This window comes from Sus scrofa, chromosome 2 (assembly GCF_054392235.1).
Source record: "Sus scrofa isolate SSC_HxYL_T2T_F1_AM1 chromosome 2, Sscrofa_HxYL_maternal_Yorkshire_Landrace_v2.0, whole genome shotgun sequence".
In the NCBI taxonomy this organism is placed as follows: Eukaryota; Metazoa; Chordata; class Mammalia; order Artiodactyla; family Suidae; genus Sus; species Sus scrofa.
The window spans coordinates 91,267,249-91,289,366 of NC_139384.1; the positions used below are offsets into that span (position 1 = coordinate 91,267,249).

Here is a 22,118-nt window from a genome sequence, read left to right on the forward strand (position 1 = left end):
ATGCCACAGCCACAGCCATGCCAGATCTGAGCCATGTCTGCAATTAATACCACAGCTTACAGTAATGTCAAATCTTTAATCCACAGAGAGGCCAGGGATCGAACCGCATCCTTATGGATACTAGTAGGGTTCTTAACCCACAGAGCCACAACAGGAACCTGTAAGATATCTTTTTTTTTTTTGTCTTTTTGCCATTTCTTGGGCCGCTCCTGTGGCATATGGAGGTTCCCAGGCTAGGGGTCTAATTGGAGCTGTAGCCGCTGGCCTACGCCAGAGACACAGCAATGCCAGATCCGAGCCGAGTCTGCGACCTACAGCACAGCTCACGGCAACGCCAGCAATGCCGAATCCTTACCCACTGAGCAAGGCCAGGGATCAAACCCGAAACCTCATGGTTCCTAGTCAGATTCATTAACCACTAAGCCAGGAGGGGAACTTCAAGATATGTTTTTAAATGGCCAAAAATCTCTACTGAAACATCCATCTCATGGACAACATGTCTGTCTCCACCCAAGGAAGCACTAACTAGTATTATAGTGCAAATCAATCACAAGGTAAAAGTACAAACAAATCTGGCAAAAAGAGGCCGTTTTTCTTAAAGTCTATGCAAATAATAAAGACAAACCACCCCAATTACATGTTAGGGAAAACTCTCATCTAGGTCAACCATTAGACGTGACAACTGACAAGGACAGCAGAACAGAAGCTCCAAAGAGTGATGTGATGAACATCAAAGGATTAAGAAATGTTAGTGAGTGACACAGTGAAGGGAAGTTAAAATAAGTCTGCCAATATTATGAACACATATGGTGTCTAATACCTCAACCTTAATAGAATGCTAAATTAAAGTATTAAAAACAAAACAAGATTGGGAGTTCCTGTTGCGGCGCAGTAGAAATGAATCTGACTAGTATCCATGAGGATGTGGGTTCGATCCCTGGCCTCGTTCAGTGTGTCGGGGATCCAGCATTGCCATGAGCTGTGGTGTAGGTCACAGATACAGCTCAAATCTGGCACTGCTGTGCCTGGGGTAGGCCGGCATCTGTAGCTCCGACTGACTCCTAGCCTAAGAACTTACCTATGCTGTGGGTGTGGCCCTAAAAAGCAAAAAAAAAAAAAAAAAAGTTGGCAAAATATCTTAATTCTTGAAGCTAGGTAAGGAGTACACGGAAATTCAATTATTTTCTCTTCTTTGGAATTTGTCTGAAATTTTCTGGTGGATATTTTTTAAAAGAGAACCCTTAACACAACACTGCAAATCAACTATACTTTAATCTTTTAAAATTAAAAGAGAACTCTAATAAGACTAAGTAAGTCTTTAAATAGTTTTACAAAAATTTATCCTCCTTATGACCATGACAAGAAAATGAAGCAAAATAAAGTATGGCATCTCCCTATCGATTCTGCTGGCCAAAATTTTTTTTTTGATCATGCTCACAGCATGTGGAAGTTCCCGAGCCAGGAATCAAACATGTGCCGCTGCAATGACAACACTGGATCCTCAACCTGCTGAGCCACACAGGAACTTACAAATTTTTTAAAAATCTATTTGATTCTTACATTATAACAAATAGCTGCCATCATAATCAAAATTTTAATAAAGATTTAAAACATTTCATAATTCTTAATTTTACTCTTCAATACAAAATCCTAAGTAAACCTTTCTCTCCTTATGAAATTTTAGTTCTCATTTTAAGTGTATTCATTTTTAGTTGTCCTCTTTAGATAAAAGATGTATAACATGTACATCGACCATGATGGAGGCTGGCTACATTTGGATCCCCAAATTCAGGAATACTGCCATAACATAAATTATCTATCTTCATATTTATCTCCATAAAATAAGTGAAGAAGAGTAAAAAACAACTGCTACAAATCAGCCTAGTGAAAAAAATAGGAGTCACTTCAGACCCAGGCAAGAGTGTTGGAGACCTTCAAAAGTCACTAAAGAAAACCAAGAGTACTCATAATTCTATGGCTTCATGGGTTTCAGTCTTGTCTCCAATAATCTCAAATGCCTTAAAGGTTGATCTATGTCTTTTATGGCATCTGTTTTTACTACAGAGCTATGAAGACCCAATGAGACAATACAGACCAAAACACTTAATAAACTGTAAGTTATTGCTTGTTTTAACTTGGAGCTCTGGGGACCAATCTTCCTTCAAGATTTTTTTCAAGCACCTACAATGTACAAATCACCGTATATGTACATTGCCCGAAATTAGACAGTATCAACCTAAATAAATATAAAAGCACCAGGTCAGGATTATGACCTATGATGACAACCATTTCACATTACTGTATGCAGAAAAAAATAACTGAAGCGTATAGGGAAAACTGAAGAGCCTGCTCATTTATGACAGAGGACAAAGTCTGCTGGTAGCTAGATGTACAAAACAACTAGCGATGTGATGCTGAATTATGTGTATTTCTCTAACTCCAGAGGGCTTAAAACCCTAATATAACTACTTTTACTCTCACCAAAAAAATCTTTTTCTATCACGATATTACTAACAGAAAAAAATACAAACAGCATTTGTTAAAGGTTTTCTAAAATTTCTAGCCCTGAGCATAGGAGCAAATACAGAGTTTAAGTGCTCTATACCTTCTGCATCAACTAATCAACCATGAAAAGTCTGAATACATCAATAGTGTGTGGCTACACAGCTTTTTTTTTTTTTTTTTCTTTTCCGCTGTCTAGGGCAGCACCCATGGCATGTGGAAGTTCCCAGGCTAGCAGCTATAGCTGCTGGCCTACACCACAGCCATAGCAACACCAGATCCAAGCCACATCTGCGACCTATACCACAACATGTGGCAATGCCAGATCCTTAACCCACTGAGCGAGGCCAGGGATCAACCCCATCCTCATGGTTACTAGCCAGGTTCATTACCACTGAGCCACAATGGGAACTCCCTGTATTATTTTTAATTAAATCTTTCCCAAGCTTAGTCAACTAAATTTGCGTCTTGCAATTGACTTCACTTTAAATCCTCAGCTAAAAAATATCAAAGGCAAAAATCAAAGCTATAGATTTTATTCACAACCTTGAATTAAAGTCTTAAAAGAATAAATTAAGGAAGGATACTTGCTTCTACAAGCCCATAATCTTTGAACAATTTAGTTTTCCTACCTGAAACAACTTCTTCTACATGTATACAAGGTAACTCCCACTTCAGATGCACAACATACCTTCAAAAGACTCCAGTATTTTCAACTGTTCTTAATAGAACCAATACTCCACTGACATCTTTGATAGGAACCAGATAAATTAATTTATATCTGCATGCTTCTAGAGAAACATCTATCTCCACTGTCAGATCTAAGTTTTTATGTAGATACAAAGACAAAACTATATACATGTAAAATAAATTTCAATGTGAATCCAAGAAGGATTTGTCTGAGTTGCCAATAGACTGCCGACAAAACCCATTTACCCTAAAAAAATATCTAGGACAATACACTCAAGATAACTACCAAAACAAAATTTTAAAATCTGCAACTGCCAAGCTAAGAAATCAAGGAGTACATTTAAGATATGAATCAACAGAAACAAAAGTGACACACCCACATTCTCACTCTAAAGAACAGCAGGGCCGTATGATAAAATGAAGGTTTAATGCAATCAAAAAGATCACCACACGCCATAAATTGTTTCTGATTAAATCATAGTATTTCAGAGGCACTGTTAAGGGGTAAAGGGGTCCTCTGTGATGACAATACAGGTGACCATGACAATATTTCTGGGCAGAAACAAAACCAGAATCAAACATTTAAAGCTGAAAGGAATCTTTTGACAATCGAGTTGGTTCAGATTTTAAAGGTGATGAAAGTGAAGCTAAGAAAAGTTACCTCTGTCATTTGGCTAACTAGGGAGACTCAAATTCTGCTTAAGATCAAATTGAAAAAAAACTTAATCATTTACCGCAATCTAACAATAGTATTATTGAGTAACTCAAATTACATTTTTTTTTCCACTTCTATAACACATACTATACATATATATACAAAACTAAAAACTACAAAAGGTCCAAGACTTCCTGATGGTGGCAGTTATCTGTACAACAGGTAGTTCAGAAAAATTACTGATGTCCAAGAAGGCCTTCTCAGCTACTTTGAATGTGTACCCCAAAGGCACTGCAACCTGTAGCAAGGATCACCCCAACAACTAAAAAATACATGCCATGCCTTATGCAGAAACAGGACTCCAAAATAACTGGTTCACCTGTACTCATGACACCAGTAAGCCAAAGCCAAGCCCCCCCCTTTAAAAAAAAAAAAAAAAAAAGCTAAACAAATGTATACCTCCATCTATCTTGAAAATTTAAATCTGAACTCAATCAAACGCCCTTAAAGGTTTAACTCTTAGCCAGTCCTCAATGGAGTTAACTGGGAAAATCAGAAAAGGACCAAACTCACACAAGAAATTCAAAAATCTAAGTAAAAATTTCCCAAAGAGCTTATCATTAGCAGTAAGCTTTCCAAAAACCAATTAGTTATTAGCAACCAAAAACCAATTATTATTGGTTTTTATAACTTCCCTTTAAGTTGCCTGTATATATACATTTATGTATATATTTAAGTTGTACCAAAAACTGCTTACAAATGGCAATTCCTGTGAAGTAGATGATGATGAAGTTCCAGGTAATTCTAGCATGTTTCCTAATGTACTGGTACTGGAGTCTGGATCATCCTGAAAAGATAAATTTATTGAGTTTAATTGCTCTTCTATGGTAACCTTTGCATCTCCTAGTGAAAAGGGGGCTGGGAGAAGGGATGCTTTTTCATTGCTGCCGTCCACTTCATTTCTTTGCTTATTTTTCTGTGTTTCAGTTTGAGGAGCTAATGCCAAGAATGGCGGTTTGACTGCACCGTGTCTACTCTCTGGTGTGCTGTCTTGTTCATTTCCCATGGCCACGTCTACACCATTCTCTGATTTAGGCTCATAATTGCAGGTGGCATTGGTCTGAGTTTCCTCAAAGATCTCCTCTATACTCTCATCCTCTGTGACTGGCTGTTCTGGGTCCATTTCAGAATCTATATCTGCATCGTCCACACAAGTAAAATTCTCAAAGTGCAGAAAGCCATTCTTGACAGTCTTTGTTACTTTTACCTGGAGTTCAGGGGAGTTATTACAAGAGGGTTCCTGTTTCATAGCAAGTGCTGTTGGACCACCAGGACTCAAGGAAGTGCAAACAACTGGCGACTGAGCTCTTGAATCACTTTTTTCAGGGTCTTGAAAGGATTCTGATCCATCAGCAGACCCATTTAAATACTCTACATTGATCATGGAGGCCAAATCCTGTAGTCTCCGCAGTGGAATGTAACAAGATGGAGAATCTTGTCCATAAGCATTTTGGGATGTTCCACTGGCAGTCGACAACTGCATAGTACACCCATTAAGTGGCTCAGAAAAATTGGATTGACCATTACCGAAAGGGCTGTCCTTGTCTTCAGGGGCATCTAAATTCACTGGATTGGAAAAGGGCAGCAGACAATTTCTTCTAGATAGTTCACAGGTCTGATCCATCCTGGGCCAGCATCAACCTGGAATCCAAAAACACGGCAATTAATCTGAGTTTACAAGCCATTGACTCTTATCTTCAAAATGGCAGCCACTTCTCAAGGCCTAGTGGCCTCGATGCCATTCTTGCTGCACTTCATGGGCGGAAAAAGTTCCCCAGCTGACGATGGAAAAATGGCTTCGGGTGAGCCTCCGCAAACTCCATCTTCCCGGAGCTGGGGAGATCTTGCCACATGGAAACAGCCCGTCCCTTTTCCCTGCACTGCAGATTGGTGGACAATTGGGCTGATCTAAAATTAAAATCCCTTTGGCAGTAGAAATTTCCAAATCTCAAAGTAGAATCGTCCTCCCCTCCCCCGTTGGGGGTCCAACGGCAGGATCTCCCGAAGGGAGGGGGGCTGTAGGGATCGAGTGGGGGCTCCCGGAGGCTACACAAAAAGGTTATTACCCCCCCATCCTTCCTGACTCGCTCGGGCGCAGCGGTCACAATAGCGCTGCACCCTGCGCCCCAGCCGGCGCCGGAGCCTTTGCAGCGGCCGTGCTGAGGCCGTAGGCAAGTCGGCCGAAGCGGGTGCACAACGAAGCTCGCCTTCCTAACGGCAGGCCTGCTCGGTGCACGGCTGCAGGGCCCAGAGGTCGGAACGCGGCAGGGGGAGAAACGGAGGCAGCGGGTGAAGCCGAGTCAGGGCAGCAGCAGCTGCTACAGCTTGACAAACATGGCTGCTGCCGACGCCGCCGCCGCCTGCCCGGGCCGCGCTCCTTCCCGCAGGGCCGGCAGCACCTCCTGGCCGAGCCGATCGCACTCATCAATATTCAGCAGCAAGCAAAGTTTGCTGCAGGAGAGCAGCCGGCCCCGTGCCCCCAAGCCGGCTACCTGAGGGGAGGCGCAGGCCGAGGTGCGCGCGGGAGGCCGGTGGGGCACAGGCCGCGCGGGGAGGAAGTTCGCGGCGGCCCGGCCGGCTAGGCCTGAGCCCCGCTGGTAGTGATGGAGGGGGAGGGGGCCTGCGGCCGCAATGCCGCCGGCCACCAACCCTGAGCCGCACCCGGCCCTCCCCCGCGCCCCTCACCTCACGGCCACCACCATCTTCCCCGCCCGGCCGCCTCCTCCCTCCTGCTCGCGCCTGCCCGCCACCCACCCCAGCGCACTAGTTACCGTGCCCCGCGCCCCCTCCCGGGCCGGCTGGGGGGAGGGGGTGACCCTCATTACACTGGGGCGCAAGCGGAGCGGTGGGGAGAGCGCGGAGCCGCTCGCCGCACCCCCCTCCCCCCCGCGTCTCTCTTCAGGGTAGAAAGCAGCTAGCGCGACCTGCCCCGGCCTATTCCGCCGCCGCCTCCTCCTCCTCACACCCCCACCGCGCGCGCCCCCGCGGCGGCGCGTGCGACCGAGCGCCTCGCGCCGGCCCGCGTGCGGCTGGGGCCCCGAGTGCGCGCGCACCCCTTCCCCCACGGCGCGCGCTCCCTCGCCTCACTCTTCGGGGTTCAGGGCGGGTGAAGTCGGGCTCGCGAGCGCGTCGCCCAATCAGCGGAGCCGCCGCTGCCGCCCCCTCCCCTCCCCCTGCGCGCCCGCTTGCGGCCCGGGCCTACGGGCCGGCCCGGCTGTCCGGGCGGGGCCTGAGGCGGGTTCCCCAGAGGCCTCGCGCGCCTCCCCAGAGTGTCCGGGCCTGCGGGCGTCGTGGGTGGCACTCCAGTGCCCTCACCTACCTCGGGGCGCTGCGCGGGCCCCGGGCTGCATACAACTCTAGCACCCTACCGGTCTCGAGCCCAGCCCCGGCGGCACCTGGCCGGGCTGGGGCCTGTCTGACCGCCCCGCCAGACCCGCTCGGGCCCGCGTCAGTCCCGGCCTCCATCTTAGGTTACAGCCCGGGTTCCCCATCCACTGGGCACCTGCCCTCAGCCCGCTCGGCTCGGCCCGAGGCCAAAGCAACCCCCCCTCCTGCCGCAGGGCTCACCTGGGGGGTTGGGATGGGGTCTTCGAGGCCTCAAACCCCGAACAGGCGCGGCCGCAGGTGAACCCCCTGCCCGGCCGCACCCCAAGCCCACACCACCACCACCACAGACCAAGCTGAGCAGGAAACAAAATGGAGGCAGTAGCTCGGGTCTGCCTCCCCGAGCCAAGCCTGTACAGCCCCAGGGCTCCCTCCTGCCGCAGGCCCGACGCCCGCGAGGCAGGGGGCTGGCTCGTCTGGGGCTCCAAAGGCAGCCGCCCTAGAGCTGCGCAGACAGGCCGGGGACTCGGCCCTGCGGTCCCCACGGCCCCTCACCCACCACTCCTTCCCTTCCCCCTCCTCCCCATTCCTCTCCCTCCCCCTGCCCGGCCGTGCGGGGTGAGCGGCTCCCGGGAGCCGGGTCGGGTCGGGTTACCCGCCCGGGCACTGCCCGCCCGGCCGTGGCCTCGGCGGGGGAATGAGGCCGGGCGACCCCCGCGCTGAGCCCACCCCCCCGCACCCGAGCCGGGCAGCAGCCTGACAGCTCTCCCGCACCTCGGCCTGCCGCCGTACGGCCCCCTCCCAGTGAGGCCAAGTCCCCAGCCTGGGCACCGCCAGCACGAAGCTCCCTCACCACCCCGGGGCCCAGGGGTCCTCGCTGCCTCGGGCGGGGCAAGGGGAGCGCTGGGGGAGGGGTCCACTAATCCCTGCACCGCCTCCGGTGCCTAGTCCCGGTCTAGGCCTGGCACTGGGACCGGGACTCGGTCCGGGGGTGCGAGCCAGCGTGGGTAGGTGCGTGCGCACGGGGCAGAGGACGGAGGCTGGGGGCCCAGAGGGGCCGCGCCTCGCACCGCAGACGCTGCAGTTCTCTGCACCAAGGCAGATGGCCCTCTCGTGGCACCTCCGCCCGGCGCAGGCCGTCTGCTTCACAGCCCTGCTCCCGGGAGAGCGCGCGCCTCGCCCCTGCGGGCCGGGCATCGCGACCCCGGCGGAACAGCGCTGGGAGGTCAGACGCCGGGTTGGCCCTGCCAAGCCTTGTGGCCTAATCCCTGGCCTGGGGCGCTCTGCTCTCGGGCGCCTGGCACCTCGAGGCCTGCACCCAGCGTCCGGAGCCCCGCAGCACTGTCCTAGCGCTGCTGCAGCGCGTACAATCACCAAAGACCTGCAGTGGCAGGTGAGGGAACCCCAACAGCTAGGTCCCGCGCGCCGGCCCCCCCAGGCCCTTCCCCCAAACCGATCCAACCCTATCGCCCCCTGGGCTTGCTCCCTGACAAAAAGCTCACCTCGGGACCTATCAGGTCCCTAGAGTGCTAAGCTCATCCTTGCTGTTCAGAGAAAACCACAATCAACTGCCATAAAAATTCCACCTCCTCCAGAAAGCCTTCTGTGATTAGAGTTAACTCCATCTCAAGGCTGAGGGCGCCGCCCTCGAGAGCCACGTGACTACCATTCCTCCCTGGGCTTAGTAAATGTGCATAATTATTGCCCCAGTGGAGTGTTTACCTGCAGTCTCTTTCTATCTGTTAACCATGAGCCCACCTGGGAGAAAGGCCACTTTTGGCACTGCCCTGCGCTGTACTGGTTTTGGCACAGGGCTCCATAAATTCCATCCTTCAGCCTTACCCAACCTTCACCCTGAAACCCGGCACCAGTAAGCTTGGAGTTCAGGATGCCCCTTGCCTCCTGCTCTCCAAGGCCCACAGACCAGCCACGGAGGTACACAAGAAAACAGGTCCTTACCACGCCTAATTGCTGAGATGCAAAACCTGCCAAGAGAGCAAGCAGGCTTTCTCAGAGGGAAGCTGCCCCTGGAACCAGAGTGAGAAGGAGAGCACTGTGACCCCAGAAGGACTGCCTTCTGTTGAAGACTGAAGTAGCCAGGTGCAAAGTCAGGTTGGCAGTGTTCTGTGAGCTAGGACCAGCCTAAGAGCTGGGTCAAACCCCCAGGGTCCCACCCTAGAGACCCACCCTTCTGCTAAGGAGTGATTCCTGATAATCCCTTCTAGGCAGTTCAGTGGGGGAGCTCCGACTGGTTCGTCTTCACACCTAATTTGAGCCAATCATTTCTGACAATTACCCCCTGCCAATTGCCCCAATTCATCCAGGTTACTCTCCACTCTTTACTTTCCCACAACCATCCTGACTGTGGGAGCTGACACTTGAGCCAGTTGATTAACAGCCCCAAGCCTTGGTTTCCTGAGGCTTCTAATGCAAAAAGGTGCTCTGAGGATCCTGCAAGGTAAAGGTAAGGGTTAGGAGCCTGTACAGCACTTGATGAATGCTGAAATGTACTTCACTGCTTCATTCAGCAACCATTTCCTGCATTGCCAGGCAGTATTGCTGGGTGCTAGGGAAACAAAAAAAGAGAGGTGCCTGCTTTAAGAAGCCCCATGCCTTAGGAAATAAATAAAGGTGCTAAAGTGTGAAGAGGGGCAGCAACAGTAGTTCCTCCCAGAGCTGACCTCTAGACATCACTACCCTATAGGAACCCCTCTTCCAACAGCCCAGGCCCCATGGCAGAGAAATAGGGATTAAAAGCGTACAACAGCTGGAGATGAACAGCTTACTGACAGATCTCATGGAAAAGACTGGAATCCCAGGGAAAGCCTCTTGGACTTTCCTGGGTGACCTCAGAGGTTCCTTCCTGCCTCTTAGAGTAGAATTTAGCTGCAGAGGTCCCATCCACAGCAGCCCTCTGTAGAGCCTCCTCATCCAGCAGGCCCTGGCCAAGCACTTCGTGTGTGCCAGCACTGGGCTGAGAGGACCCAGAGGGCCCCATCTTCTCATAAAGACATCGGCTCCTGAAGTGGGGGTAGAAGGGATAGGGCTGTGGCCTGCCCTCCTTGTCTCAGCACAGGGAACTTTTCTGGGTCTCTGCCTCCCATCTTTAACACAGCGATTAGAATCAGTAAATGCTTGCTTAGTCTATGCTGTGTCCTAGACAACATGCTGGGCACTTGACAGGCATGAGTTCCTTTAACCCTTTGGTAGCCCTATGAAGAAATGAGGTTCAAAAGATTAAGCCCTTCAGCAAGGTCTCAGACCCCTGTCACCTGTTGTGATCACCCACATATCCCTTGCTCTTAGCCAGCACACCTTCCAGATACTGTCTGTGAGAAGGCCCAGTACAGTATCTTGTCTACCAGGGCTCAGGAATTTGAGTGGCAGGCAAAGTGAGATTACTCTAGCCTCAGTTTCCTCATCTGTAAATTACCATGACTGATAATTCCTACACTGCTGAGGAAGATTCAATGTACAGTAACTCCGTTTTTCTTAGAACTGCCCCCCTTTCATTCGTTAATTCAGCAGATATGTATTGAGTTTTCCCTCGGAGCCTTGTGGGAAAGTCGAAGTCCAAACAAAGTAGAGAGTTAAGCACTAACAGAGAAGCCAGAGGTGCTGGGGGAGATTGGGGGGGTGGGCTTCAGGGACAGTCGGGGAGGCCTTCCACAGAAGTGACATAAAGACAGAGTCCAGAAGGGAAAAGCTTGGAGAGGAGAGGATGAGGTAGAGTTTCCAACCAAGGAGTCCAGAGAAATACCAGGCTTTGGAGGAACTGCCCCCAGTTCATGGTGGCCAGAGACTAGTACAAGGAGGGAGTGGCAGAGGTGATGAGTGCAATCATAGGCCTCAGAAGATGAGGGAAGCTTCTTTTTTTTTTTTTTTTTTTTTTGGTCTTTTTTGCCATTTATTGGGCTGCTCCCACGGCATATGGAATTCCCAGGCTAGGGGTCTAATTGGAGCTGTAGCCACTGGCCTACGCCAGAGCCACAGCAATGCCAGATCCGAGCCGCATCTGCAACCTACACCACAGCTCATGGCAACGCCGGATCGTTAACCCACTGAGCAAGGGCAGGGATCGAACCCGCAACCTCATGGTTCCTAGTCGGATTTGTTAACCACTGCGCCACGACAGGAACTCCAAGATGGGGGAAGCTTCTTGATCAAGTTGAAGAATTCAGGCTTTATGTGGAGGGCAGCAGGGAGCCACAGGAGGTTAAGAAGGGTTACTCTGGCAGCAGTGTCCAGAAGAGACTGCTACTTTCTCTAGAAATACAAGGGTCAGGAGTTCCCGTCGTGGCTCAGCAGTTAACAAATCCGACTAGCATCCATGAAGACGCAGGTTCTATCCCTGGCCTCACTCAGTGGGTTAAGGATCTGGCATTGCCGTGAGCTGTGGTGTGGGTTAAAGACACAGCTCTGATCCAGTGCTGCTGCGGCTGTGGTGTAGGCTGGCAGTTGTAGCTCCAATTCAACTCCTAGCCTGGAAACCTCCATATGCCTCAGGTGCAGCCCTTAAAAGACAAAAAAAAAAAAAAAAAAAAAGAAAGAAAGAAAGAAAGAAACACAAGGGGCTTGCCTTGAATATGCTAGGACTGTCTTGTTCTAGTAACAGTTGTGGTTTCTCTTCTTTTGTGCCCTTCTTCCCCACTGGACAGGAGCAGTATCTGCTTTCTAATGAAACAGCCAGGTTTGGAGGACATATTGAGATCTTTGGTGCTTGGTCCCAAATACTGCTGTAAACAGCACAACCATCCCTTATGATGGGTCCCGGAATTGTTTCTTTTCTGTTACCCATTACTCACAGCAATACCAGATCCTTAACCCACTAAGCAGGTCAGGGAGTGAACCCACAACCTCATGGTTCCTAGTGGGATTCATTAACCACTGAGCCAAGACGGGAACTCCCAAGACCAGCACTTCTGACAGCCTTGATTCCCAGGGGAGGAGTGGGAAGTGGAAGAATGCTGGGCCCTGGGGGGATGCAGTCTGAGGAAGGGGAAGGTCTGCAGCCTGTGGCCAAGACAGTGGCTGTACCTTCTGCCTGAATAAGGGTCACAATTTTACTTCCACCCACCCATTGTCTCCCTGTAAAAAGAGTATATTATCCTCTATTTCTCAGATGAAAACAAAGACTGAGAAAGAAGCAGGGCTTGTGAAAAGTCTGGCAAGTGGTAGTAGAAAGGCTCAGACTTTATACTCAGTAGTCAAATACGAAAAGGAAGTCAGGTGAGATAAAGACAGAGATGAGACTCTGGGGCAAGGGTTTAGTAAAGTGGATGGTCTGGAAAAAAAAAAAAAAAATTTTTTTTTGGCTGCACCCATGGCATGCAGAAGTTTGTGGGCCAGGGAGCTAACCTGTTCCACAGCAGGGACCTGAGCCACTGCAGTGACAATGCCAGATCCTTAACCTGATGAGCCACATGGGAACTCTAATCTTCCAAAATTTTTTTATCAAGTACCCCTTTAAAGAATTTCAAGGAACTCCTGGGTGGCTTAGAGGGTCAAGGATCTGCCATTGTCACTGCAGTGACCTAGGTCGCTGCTGTGGAACAGGTTCGATCCCTGGCCTGGGAACTTCTGCATGCCTCAAGTGCAGCCCCCTCGCCCCAAAAAAAAAGAATTTTCAGAGAGAACATATATAACCCACTCACATTTGAAAGTTGGCATCTAATTGTCAATAATATATTACAAATAATTAATTTTTGGTGTACTCTATGTATGCTTTATTTTTTATTTATTTATTTATTTTTTTTGTCTTTTTGGCATTTCTTGGGCCGCTCCCATGGCATATGGAGGTTCCCAGGCTAGGGGTCTAATCAGAGCTGTAGCCACCAGCCTATGCCAGAGCCACAGCAACGCAGGATCCGAGCCGCATCTGCAACCTACACCACAGCTCACGGCAACACCAGATCGTTAACCCACTGAGCAAGGGCAGGGATCGAACCCGCAACCTCATGATTCCTATTCAGATTCGTTAACCACTGCGCCACGGCGGGAACTCCATATGTATGCTTTAAACACATCTTAACCAAAACCTTGAGGCTGTAGATTCAGCCCTATCAATTTAAAGGAAACATCTCTCATGTGTCTAAAATGGCAAAGCCAGGCCCCCATCACCAAATCCTTCGGCCAAATCAAACTCCCTTTTTTAAAAAAATATAGTATATGAAACGCTTTAGGAATTTGCTTATCATCCTTGCCCAAGGACCGTTCTAATCTTCTCCACGGGTTCTAATTTTAGTATATGTGCTGCTGAAGCAGGCAGTCAAACTGACTTCCAATTGGAAAAGATTTAACTCCACTTCTCAATTAAAACCAGCAGGTTCACATGTGTCCCCATGATAACCATCCCCCTGCCAGGTTGATTCTAGGACTGACAGACAAGGCCAAAGCCTTGCCCTGAGCTTACTGAAGCGGGTGAGTCCTTGGGAAGCTCTGAGGTGCCCCACCCAGGGAGATTCATCTGCGTGAGACTGGCTTTTCTCTCAGGAGTGGGAAGCCTCTGAAAGAAGAACTGGAGAGAGGCGTTTTCTCAGGCAGATCAAGGAGTTGAGATGGAAGTTAAAGGTCTGGGAACTTGCACCCTTAACTCAGACTATGTTTGGAATAATCTGGAAAGTCTTCACATCCCCCAGCTGAAGACCTGAGGCAAAAATCCATGATTGTAAAAACAACCATGCTCAGAATAGTCCAGAAAATCTTCACATCCTCCAGCTGAAGACCTTAGGCAAAAAAATCATAACTTGAAAACATGTGGCTATGTAGAAGAGGACACAGCAGATGCTAGAGACTGGCTAGGAGGCCTTTTTCTAAAGGCAGAAGAGACTCCAATATTGTGTAAACCATTCCCCCTCAGGGCCTGTGTTCCTGGGTCTGGAAGACTCCACTCCCAGCTCCACCAGAACTTTTTTTTTTTGGCTTTTTAGGGCCACACCTGGGGTACATGGAAGTTCCCAGGCTAGGGGTCAAATCAGAGTTGCAGCTGCCGGTCTACACCACAGCCACAGCAACAAAAGATCCAAGCCTCATCTGTGACCTACACCACAGCTCACGGCAATGCCAGATCCTTAACCCACTGTACCACAAGGGAATTCCTATTCTTTTTTTTTTCCCAGCTACTTTGACACAGCTTTTACTTTTGTAAAAGGGAACACGAGTATATGGTCTGTTTCGTCTGGTTTGTTTCACTGAGCATGTTTTCCAGGTTCATCCATGTTGTGGCACGTACTGGTACTGAATTCCTTTTCATGGCTAAATAATACTCCATGCTGTGGCCCACATTTCCTTTTATAGTTGATGCTTTATCATGATGGTTTCACTTTGGGACTATTACAAACAATACAAACATTCCTGTACAAATTTTCATGCAGACTTATGCCTTCACTTATTTGGGGTATATAATTAGGATTGGAATTCCGGAATTGCTGAGTCAAATGGTAACTCCATAATTAACTTTTTCAGGAATTTTATTTTTTTTTAGCTGTGCCCCACAGCATGTAGAAATTCCCAGGCCAGGGATCCAACTCACACCACAGCAGCGACCCAGGCTGCTGCAGTGACAATGCCGGATCCTTAACCTGCTATTCCACATGGGAATCCCTAAGGATATATATATAGGGTTTGTTTGTTTGTTTGTTTGTTTTTGTCTTTTTAGGGCCACACCTGTAGCATATGGAAGTTCCCAGACTAGGGGTCCAATAGGAGCTACAGCTGCTGGCCTACACCACAGCCACAGCAACACCATATCCAAGCCACATCTGCAATCTGCACTGCAGCTCAAGGCAACGCCAGATTCTTAACCCACTGATAGGGGCCAGGGATAGAACCAGTTGGGTTCGACTAGTTCGATCCTCATGGATACTAGTCAGGTTCGTTACCGCTGAGCCAAGATGGGAACTCCCTAAGGATATTTTTTTAATGTCTATCCAGATTCTTTGCACTTTATTTATTTATTTATTTATTTATTTGCTTTTTGTTTAGGGCCACACCCATGGTGGCATATGGAAGTTCCCAGGCTGGGGATCGAATCAGAGCTACAAATGCTGGCCTATACCACAGCCACAGCAATGTGGGATCCGAGACACATCTGCGACCTACACCACAGCTCATGGTGACACCAGATCCTTAGCCCACTGAGCAAGGCCAGGGATTGAACCCTCATCCTCATGGATGCTAGTTAGTTTCATTACTGCCGAGCTACAACAGGAACTCCCTGCACATTTTAAAAATTGAGTAGTTGTGGAGTTCCCATGTGGCTCAGTGGGTTAAGAACCTGATATCGTGCCTGTGAGGATGTGGGTTTGATCCATGGCCTCACTCTAGGGATTAAGGATCCTGCATTACCATCATCTGTAGTGTAGGCCAGCAGCTGCAACTCTGATTCAACCCTTAGCTTGGGAACTTCCACATGCACAGGTTCAGCCCTAAAAAGCAAAAAACAAAAACAAGGAGCTCCCGATGTGGTGCGGTAGTTAACGAATCTGACTAGGAACCATGAAGTTGCGGGTTCGATCCCTGCCCTTGCTCAGTGGATTAAGGATCCAGCGTTGCCATGAGCTGTGGCATAGGTTGCAGACAAGGCTTGGATCCCGCATTGGTGTGGCTCTGGTGTAGGCCTGTGGCTACAGCTCCGGTCAGACCCCTAGCCTGGGAATCTCCATATGCCACGGGATTGGCCCCAGAAAAGGCAAAAAGACCAAAAAAAAAAAAAAAAACCTTGAGTAGTTTATCTTTTTTGTTGTTGAGTTATAAAGGTTCTTATGTATTCTGGATACAAGTCCTTTTTTGGATATAAGATTTGCAAATATTTTTTCTCATTCTATGGGTTATCTCTTCACTTTATTTATTTATTTATTTATTGTCTTTTGTCTTTTTAGGGCTGCACACATGGCATATGGAGGTCCCCAGGCCAAGGGTCAAATCGGAGTTGTAGCTGCTGGCCTACAGCACAGCCACAGCAACACAGGATCCAAGTCGTGTCTTCGAACTATACTACAGCTCAGGGCAGCAATGGATCCTTAACCCACCAAGTAAGACCAGGGATGAAACCTGTATCCTCAGAGATACTAGCCGTATTCATTAACCATTGAGCCACGATGGAAACCTCTTTTCACTTTCTTGATAGTATCCTTTGAAGTACAAAAGCTTTTATTTTTTTAATTTTTATTTTATTTTTTATTTTTTGTCCTTTTAGGGCCACACCCACGGCATATGGAGGTTCCCAGGCTAGGGGTCTAATTGGAGCTGTTGCTGCTGGCCAATGCCAGATCCAAGCCGAGTCTGTGATCTACACCACAGCTCATGGCAACGCCGGATCCTTAACACACTGAGCAAGGCCAGGAATGGAACCCACAACCTCATGGTTCCTAATTGGATTTGTTTCCGCTGGGCCACAATGGGAACTTCGAAATACAAAAGCTTTTAATTTGATGAAGTCCAATTTTTCTTTTGTTGCTCTGCTTTTGGTAATATCTAAGAAACCAGGTCTAATCCCAATCAAGAAAATTTATCCCTGTTTTCTCTTAAGATTTTTAAAGTTTTGGCCCTTACATTTAGGACTTTGATACATTTTGAGATAATTTACTATAGTGTGAGGAGGTAGGGATTCAACTTAATTCTTTTGCTTGTGGATATCCAGTTGTCCCAGAACCATTTATTTTTTCTTTGAGGGCCATAACCATGGCATGTGGAAGTTCCCAGGCCAGCCTCTAGCACAGCCACTGCAACACCGGATCCAAGCTGCGTCTTCGACCTATACCACAGCTCATGACAACACTGGATCCTGAACCCACAGAGCAGGGCCAGGGATCCAGTCCACAACCTCATGGATACTAGTCGGGTTAGTTATCACTGAGCCATGATGGGAACTCCCCAGTACCATTTTTTTAAGAGACTGTCTTTTCCCATTAAATAATGGTCTTGGCACCCTACTTGAAAAATCAATTGACCATCGAAGTGTGGGTTAATTTTTGAATTCTCAATCGATTCCATTAATCAATTGGTCTATCTTTATGCCAGTATATACAGTCTTAATTGTCTGGGTTTTTTTGTTTGTTTGTTTGTTTTTTGTTTTTTTTTTTGTCTACACCCCCATCTTTCTCACTGTCTAGAATGGAACTAACAAGAGGTTAGAACTTATTCACTGCTGGGTCCTCAATGCCTAGAACTCAAGCAGAATAGATGCTTGATAAATACTTGTGGATTGAATGAATAAATCCTCGAATGAGCATAATGCTTTTGAGAAGAAGTCAATGGAGAGGGGAAAGCTGAGGGTACAATAATGAGAGGTGACTGAAGTCAGGAGGTACAGGGTATATGAATGGGGTCACAGGTGGATGGATGGGTCACAGAGCAAAGGAGAAACCCCTTATCCTTTGAGACACGTTGGGAAAGGTAAGGGACCTCAGCTATGTTTTTTTTGTTGTTGTTGTCTTTTTGCCTTTTATAGGGCTGCTCCTGTGGCATATGGAGGTTCCCAGGCTAGGGGTCTAATTGGAGCTATAGCTGCCGGCCTACACCACAGCCACAGCAATGCCAGATCCAAGCTGTGTCTGTAACCTACACCACAGCTCATGGCAATGCCGGATCCTTCACCCACTGAGCAAAGCCAGGGATCAAATCCACAACCTCGTTGTTCCTAGTTGGATTCGTTAACCACTGAGCCACGACGGGAATTCCCCCAACTATGTTTTAAGTGGGAAGGGAAGGAAATTGGGAGAGGTTCCACCCAGTACCTCTGTTTTCTCCAGAGATAGGAAGTGAGAGGGAAGGGAGGGGCCACAGGCTCAAGGAAGTGGAGGACAGCTGGGTGACCTTGCAGCCCGAGCCCAGGGTACGGCCTAACCAATGGGCACAATCCACTCATGACTAGATCCCCTCTAGGGTTCTAAGGCAAAAAGCTTACCAGAAAAGGGTCAAGGGGTAAGGTTCTAGAGAGAGTGCATATGAAGTCATGGCCTTGGGGCCCAGGCTGGTAGAGGCAGGAAAGAAGCCATAGCACAGGGCCCCTGACCATAACGACATTTCCTAAACCGTAAGTGCCAGCCACCACTGGACACACATAGGATAGTGTGGAGTGTTGAGGGGAGGTCAGGCAACACTACCTCCTGTGGGTGACTTCTCAAGCTAAAATGACCTGAGGCAGGTCACTGGGCCAGTATGGTTGGGGTCAGGGCAAAGGCAACCCAAGAAAACAGTTTGGGGGTTCACGTGAGGCCCAACTAAGTGAACCCTCATGCCTGGCCCCCTCAGTGAATTTGGCTGGTCTCTAGACTTGTCTACACATTTTTTTTTTTTAATCTTTTTTTAGGGCTGTATTTGGGACATATGGAGGTCCTCAGGCTAGGGGCTGAATCAGAGCTCTAGCCACCGGCCTACATCACAGCCACAGCAACTCAGGATCTGAGCCGTGTTTTCGACCTATACCACAGCTCACAGCAACAATGGATCACTAACCCACTGAGTGAGGCCAGGTATTGAAACCATGTACCCATGGATACTAGTCGAGTTCATTAACCTCTGAGTCATGACGTTTTTATCTCAGATTTGTATGTTCTTGAGTTTTCAGAAGGTCTTGGGAGATTTTTTTTTTGTAATTCCTTATATTTTTTATTTTAAACTTATGTAAAGAGCTCTTTTAGATCTATTTACTCATAGTTTTAAGAAGATCATACATCAGGAGTTCCCTGGTGGCCCAGCAGTTAAGAACTCAGCATTGTTACTGCTGTGGCTCTGGTTAATGCTATGGAGCAGGTTTGATCCCTGACCTGGGAACTTCAGCATGTCATGGGTGTGGCTTAAAAAATCATATATCATTTTTGTGCATTCATAAACAGAAAAATAATAGTGAAATAAATTGAGTATTATTCTTTTTTTTTTTTTTTTTTTGCTTTTTAGGGCCGCAGATGTAGCAGCATATGGAGATTCCCAGGCTAGGGGTCGAATCAGAGCTACAGCTGCTGACCTAACCCAAAGCCACAACAATGCCACATCTGAGACCTATACCACAGCTCACAGCAACGCCAGATCCTTAAACCACTGAGTGGGGCCAGGAATCGAACCTGCATCTTCATGGATACTAGTTGGGTCCATTACCACTGAGCCACAACAAGAACCCCTAAAACTTCTTTACATTTAAATGTAGACTACTGAATCACTTTTTGGTTCAGAATTGTTGACGTCCATGTTAACTTGCTCAATACTGTTCCTTATGTCATCAGGATCACTTGTGATTATGGCCTTTCTTAAGGGTGCTTTACTGGGAGCTCCCGTTGTGGCACAGTGGAAACAAATCCAACTAGTAACTGTGAGGATGCAGGTTTGATTCCTGGCCTCGCTCAGGGGGCTGAGGATCCGGCGTTCCCAAGAGCTGTGGCATAGGTCACAGATGTGGCCCAGATCCTGAGTTGCTGTGGCTGTGGTGTAGGCAGGCAGGTGTAGCTCTAATTTGACCCCTAGCCTGGGAACTTCCATACGCCATGGGTGCAGGAGCCCTAAAAAGCAAAAAAAAAAAAAAAAAAAAGCTTTACTGTTGTTTCCAGGATTTTAATTCAAACCACTGACACCCATTCTCTAATGTGGCTACTTTCTTATTTGATGAAGCTCATACATTATTTTTTCCTCAGTAGAATGCCTTAATTGCATAGGATTGATTTTTTATTTTTATTTTGGAAGTTATATTTTTATTTATATTTATTATATATATATTATATTTTATTTATATATTATACTTATATATATATTTATTATATTTTTATTTGGGAAGTTATATTATATTTGGAAGCATGTGGAAGTTCCTGGGGCTAGGAATCAAACCCATGCCATGGCAGAGACCCAAGGTGCTAAAATGACAATGCTGGGTCCTTAACCCTCTGAGGACAGACTTTTTTAATAGCAAGGTCTTCAAACATGCTTTTATGAATTTGGCTTTTCTGTTTTCTAACAGTATGTCAAATTGAACTCATAGCTTTTCAGTTTTTGTTTTTTTCCTCAAGGCTCAGTTCTTAGAAGATATTCTTGGAGGATATAAAGGGACTATGCTACAAAGCCACAGTCATCAAAACAGTATGGTATTGGCACAAAAACAGAACTAGAGATCAATGGAACAGAAGAGAAAGCCTGTAAATAAACCCACACATCTATGGTCAACTAATCTATGACAATGAAGACAAGAATATACAATGGAGAAAAGACAGTCTCTTCAATAAGTAGTGCTGGGGAAAATGTACAGCTATATATAAAAGAATGAAATTAGGACACTCTCTACCATACACAAAAATACTCTCAAAATGGATTAAATGCATAAAAATAAACTCAAAACAGTCTAAATATAAGACTGGATACTATAAAACTCTTAGAGGAAAACAGGCTGAACACTCTTTGGCATAAACCGCAGTAATACCTTCTCAGATTCACCCCTAGAGTAGTGAAAATAAAAACAAAAATAAACAAATGGGACCTAAATAAACTTAAAAGTTTTTGCACAGCAAAGGAAACCATAAACAAAATGAAAAGACAACCCACAGAATGGGAGAAAATACTTGCAAATGAAGTGACGGACAAGGTATTATTTCCAAAATATACAAACCTACTGCAGCACAATTAAAAAAAAAAAAAAAAAAAAAAACAGGAGTTCCCATTGTGGCTCAGCAGGTTAAGAACCCAGCTAGTATCCATGAGGCTGCGGGTTCGACCCCTGGCCTTGCTCAGTGGGTTAAAGGATCCAGTGTTGCCATGAGCTGTGGTGTAGGTTGCAGATGCAGCTCGGATCCAGTGTTGCTGTGGTGTAGGCCAGCAGCTGCAGCTCTGATTGAACCCCTAGCCCAGGAACTTCCACACGCTGTTCCTGTGACTCTAACCCACCCCCCAAAAAAAACAAAAAAACCCAAACAACCCAATCAAAAAATGAGCAGAAGATCTAAATAAGCATTTCTCCAAAGAAGACATACAGATAGCCAAAAACCACATGAAAAGATACTCAACATCACTAATTACTAGAGAAATGCAAATCAAAACTACTACAAGTTACCATCTTACACCAGCCAGAATGGTCATCATCAAAAACCCTACAAACAGGAGTTCCCATTGTGGTTCAGCAGGTTAAGAATCCAACTAGAGGAGTTCCCGTCGTGGCGCAGTGGTTAACGAATCTGACTAGGAACCATGAGGTTGCGGGTTTGATCCCTGGCATTGCTTAGTGGGTTAAAGATCCGGCGTTGCTGTGAGCTGTAGTGTAGGTTGCAGACGCGGCTCGGATCCAGCATTGCTGTGGCTCTGGTGTAGGCTGGCGGCTACAGCTCCAATTAGACCCCTAGCCTGGGAACCTCCATATGCCTCGGGAGCGGCCCAAGATTATGGCAAAAAGACAAAAAAAAAAAAAAAAAAAAAAAAAAGAATCCAACTAGAATCCTAGAGGATGTGGGTTGAATCCATGGCCTTGCTCAGTGAGTTAAACATTGCTATGAGCTGCAGCATAAGTTGCAACACAGCCCATGTTGCTGTGGCTGTGGCGTGGGCCAACAGCTACAGCGCCAACTCCACCCCTAGCCTGGGAACTTCCATATGCTGCAGGTGTGGCCCTAAAAAGCCAAAAAACAAAAACAAAACAAAACAAAAAAAACTGCAATCTAAAAATAGAACTACCAGGAGTTCCTGTGGTGGCTCGGTGGTTAAGGAATCCAACTAAGAACCATGAGGTCGTGGGTTCGATCCCTGCCCTTGCTCAGTGGGTTAAGGATTCAGCGTTGCTGAGAGCTGTGGTGTAGGTCGCAGACACGGCTCAGATCCCAAGTTGCTGTGGCTCTGGCGTAGGCTGGCAGCTACAGCTTCGATTCGACCCCTAGCCTAGGAACCTCCACATGCCACAGGAGCGGCCCTAGAAAAGGCA

General features: G+C 47.4%; 1 protein-coding gene and 1 non-coding gene across 50 annotated transcripts in view; both read right to left on the reverse strand.

Moving 5' to 3' along the window:
• NSD1 (nuclear receptor binding SET domain protein 1) overlaps positions 1-22,118 on the reverse strand; it is a 175,670-nt gene that overhangs the window by 152,185 nt on the left and 1,367 nt on the right. For 6 of the 49 annotated variants that reach the window (XM_085013752.1, XM_085013746.1, XM_085013749.1 and 3 more), the window contains exons 1-3: positions 6,679-6,964; positions 5,435-5,548; positions 4,605-4,694 (exon numbers count right to left, since the gene is read on the reverse strand). Coding sequence is in view for 32 of the 49 variants with exons in the window: in XM_085013749.1 (XP_084869875.1) it covers positions 4,605-4,694; positions 5,435-5,464 (120 nt within the window). In the remaining 17 variants the exon portion in view is untranslated. Of the gene's footprint in view, positions 1-4,604; positions 5,549-5,973; positions 7,028-7,226; positions 8,108-22,118 lie in introns of those variants that run through there. The other 43 variants (XM_085013739.1, XM_085013748.1, XM_085013725.1 and 40 more) reach the window with 28 other exon arrangements.
• On the reverse strand, positions 13,394-13,495 carry LOC146405572 (U6 spliceosomal RNA). Its single transcript, XR_014839300.1, has one exon. It is a non-coding gene; the product is annotated as a U6 spliceosomal RNA (small nuclear RNA).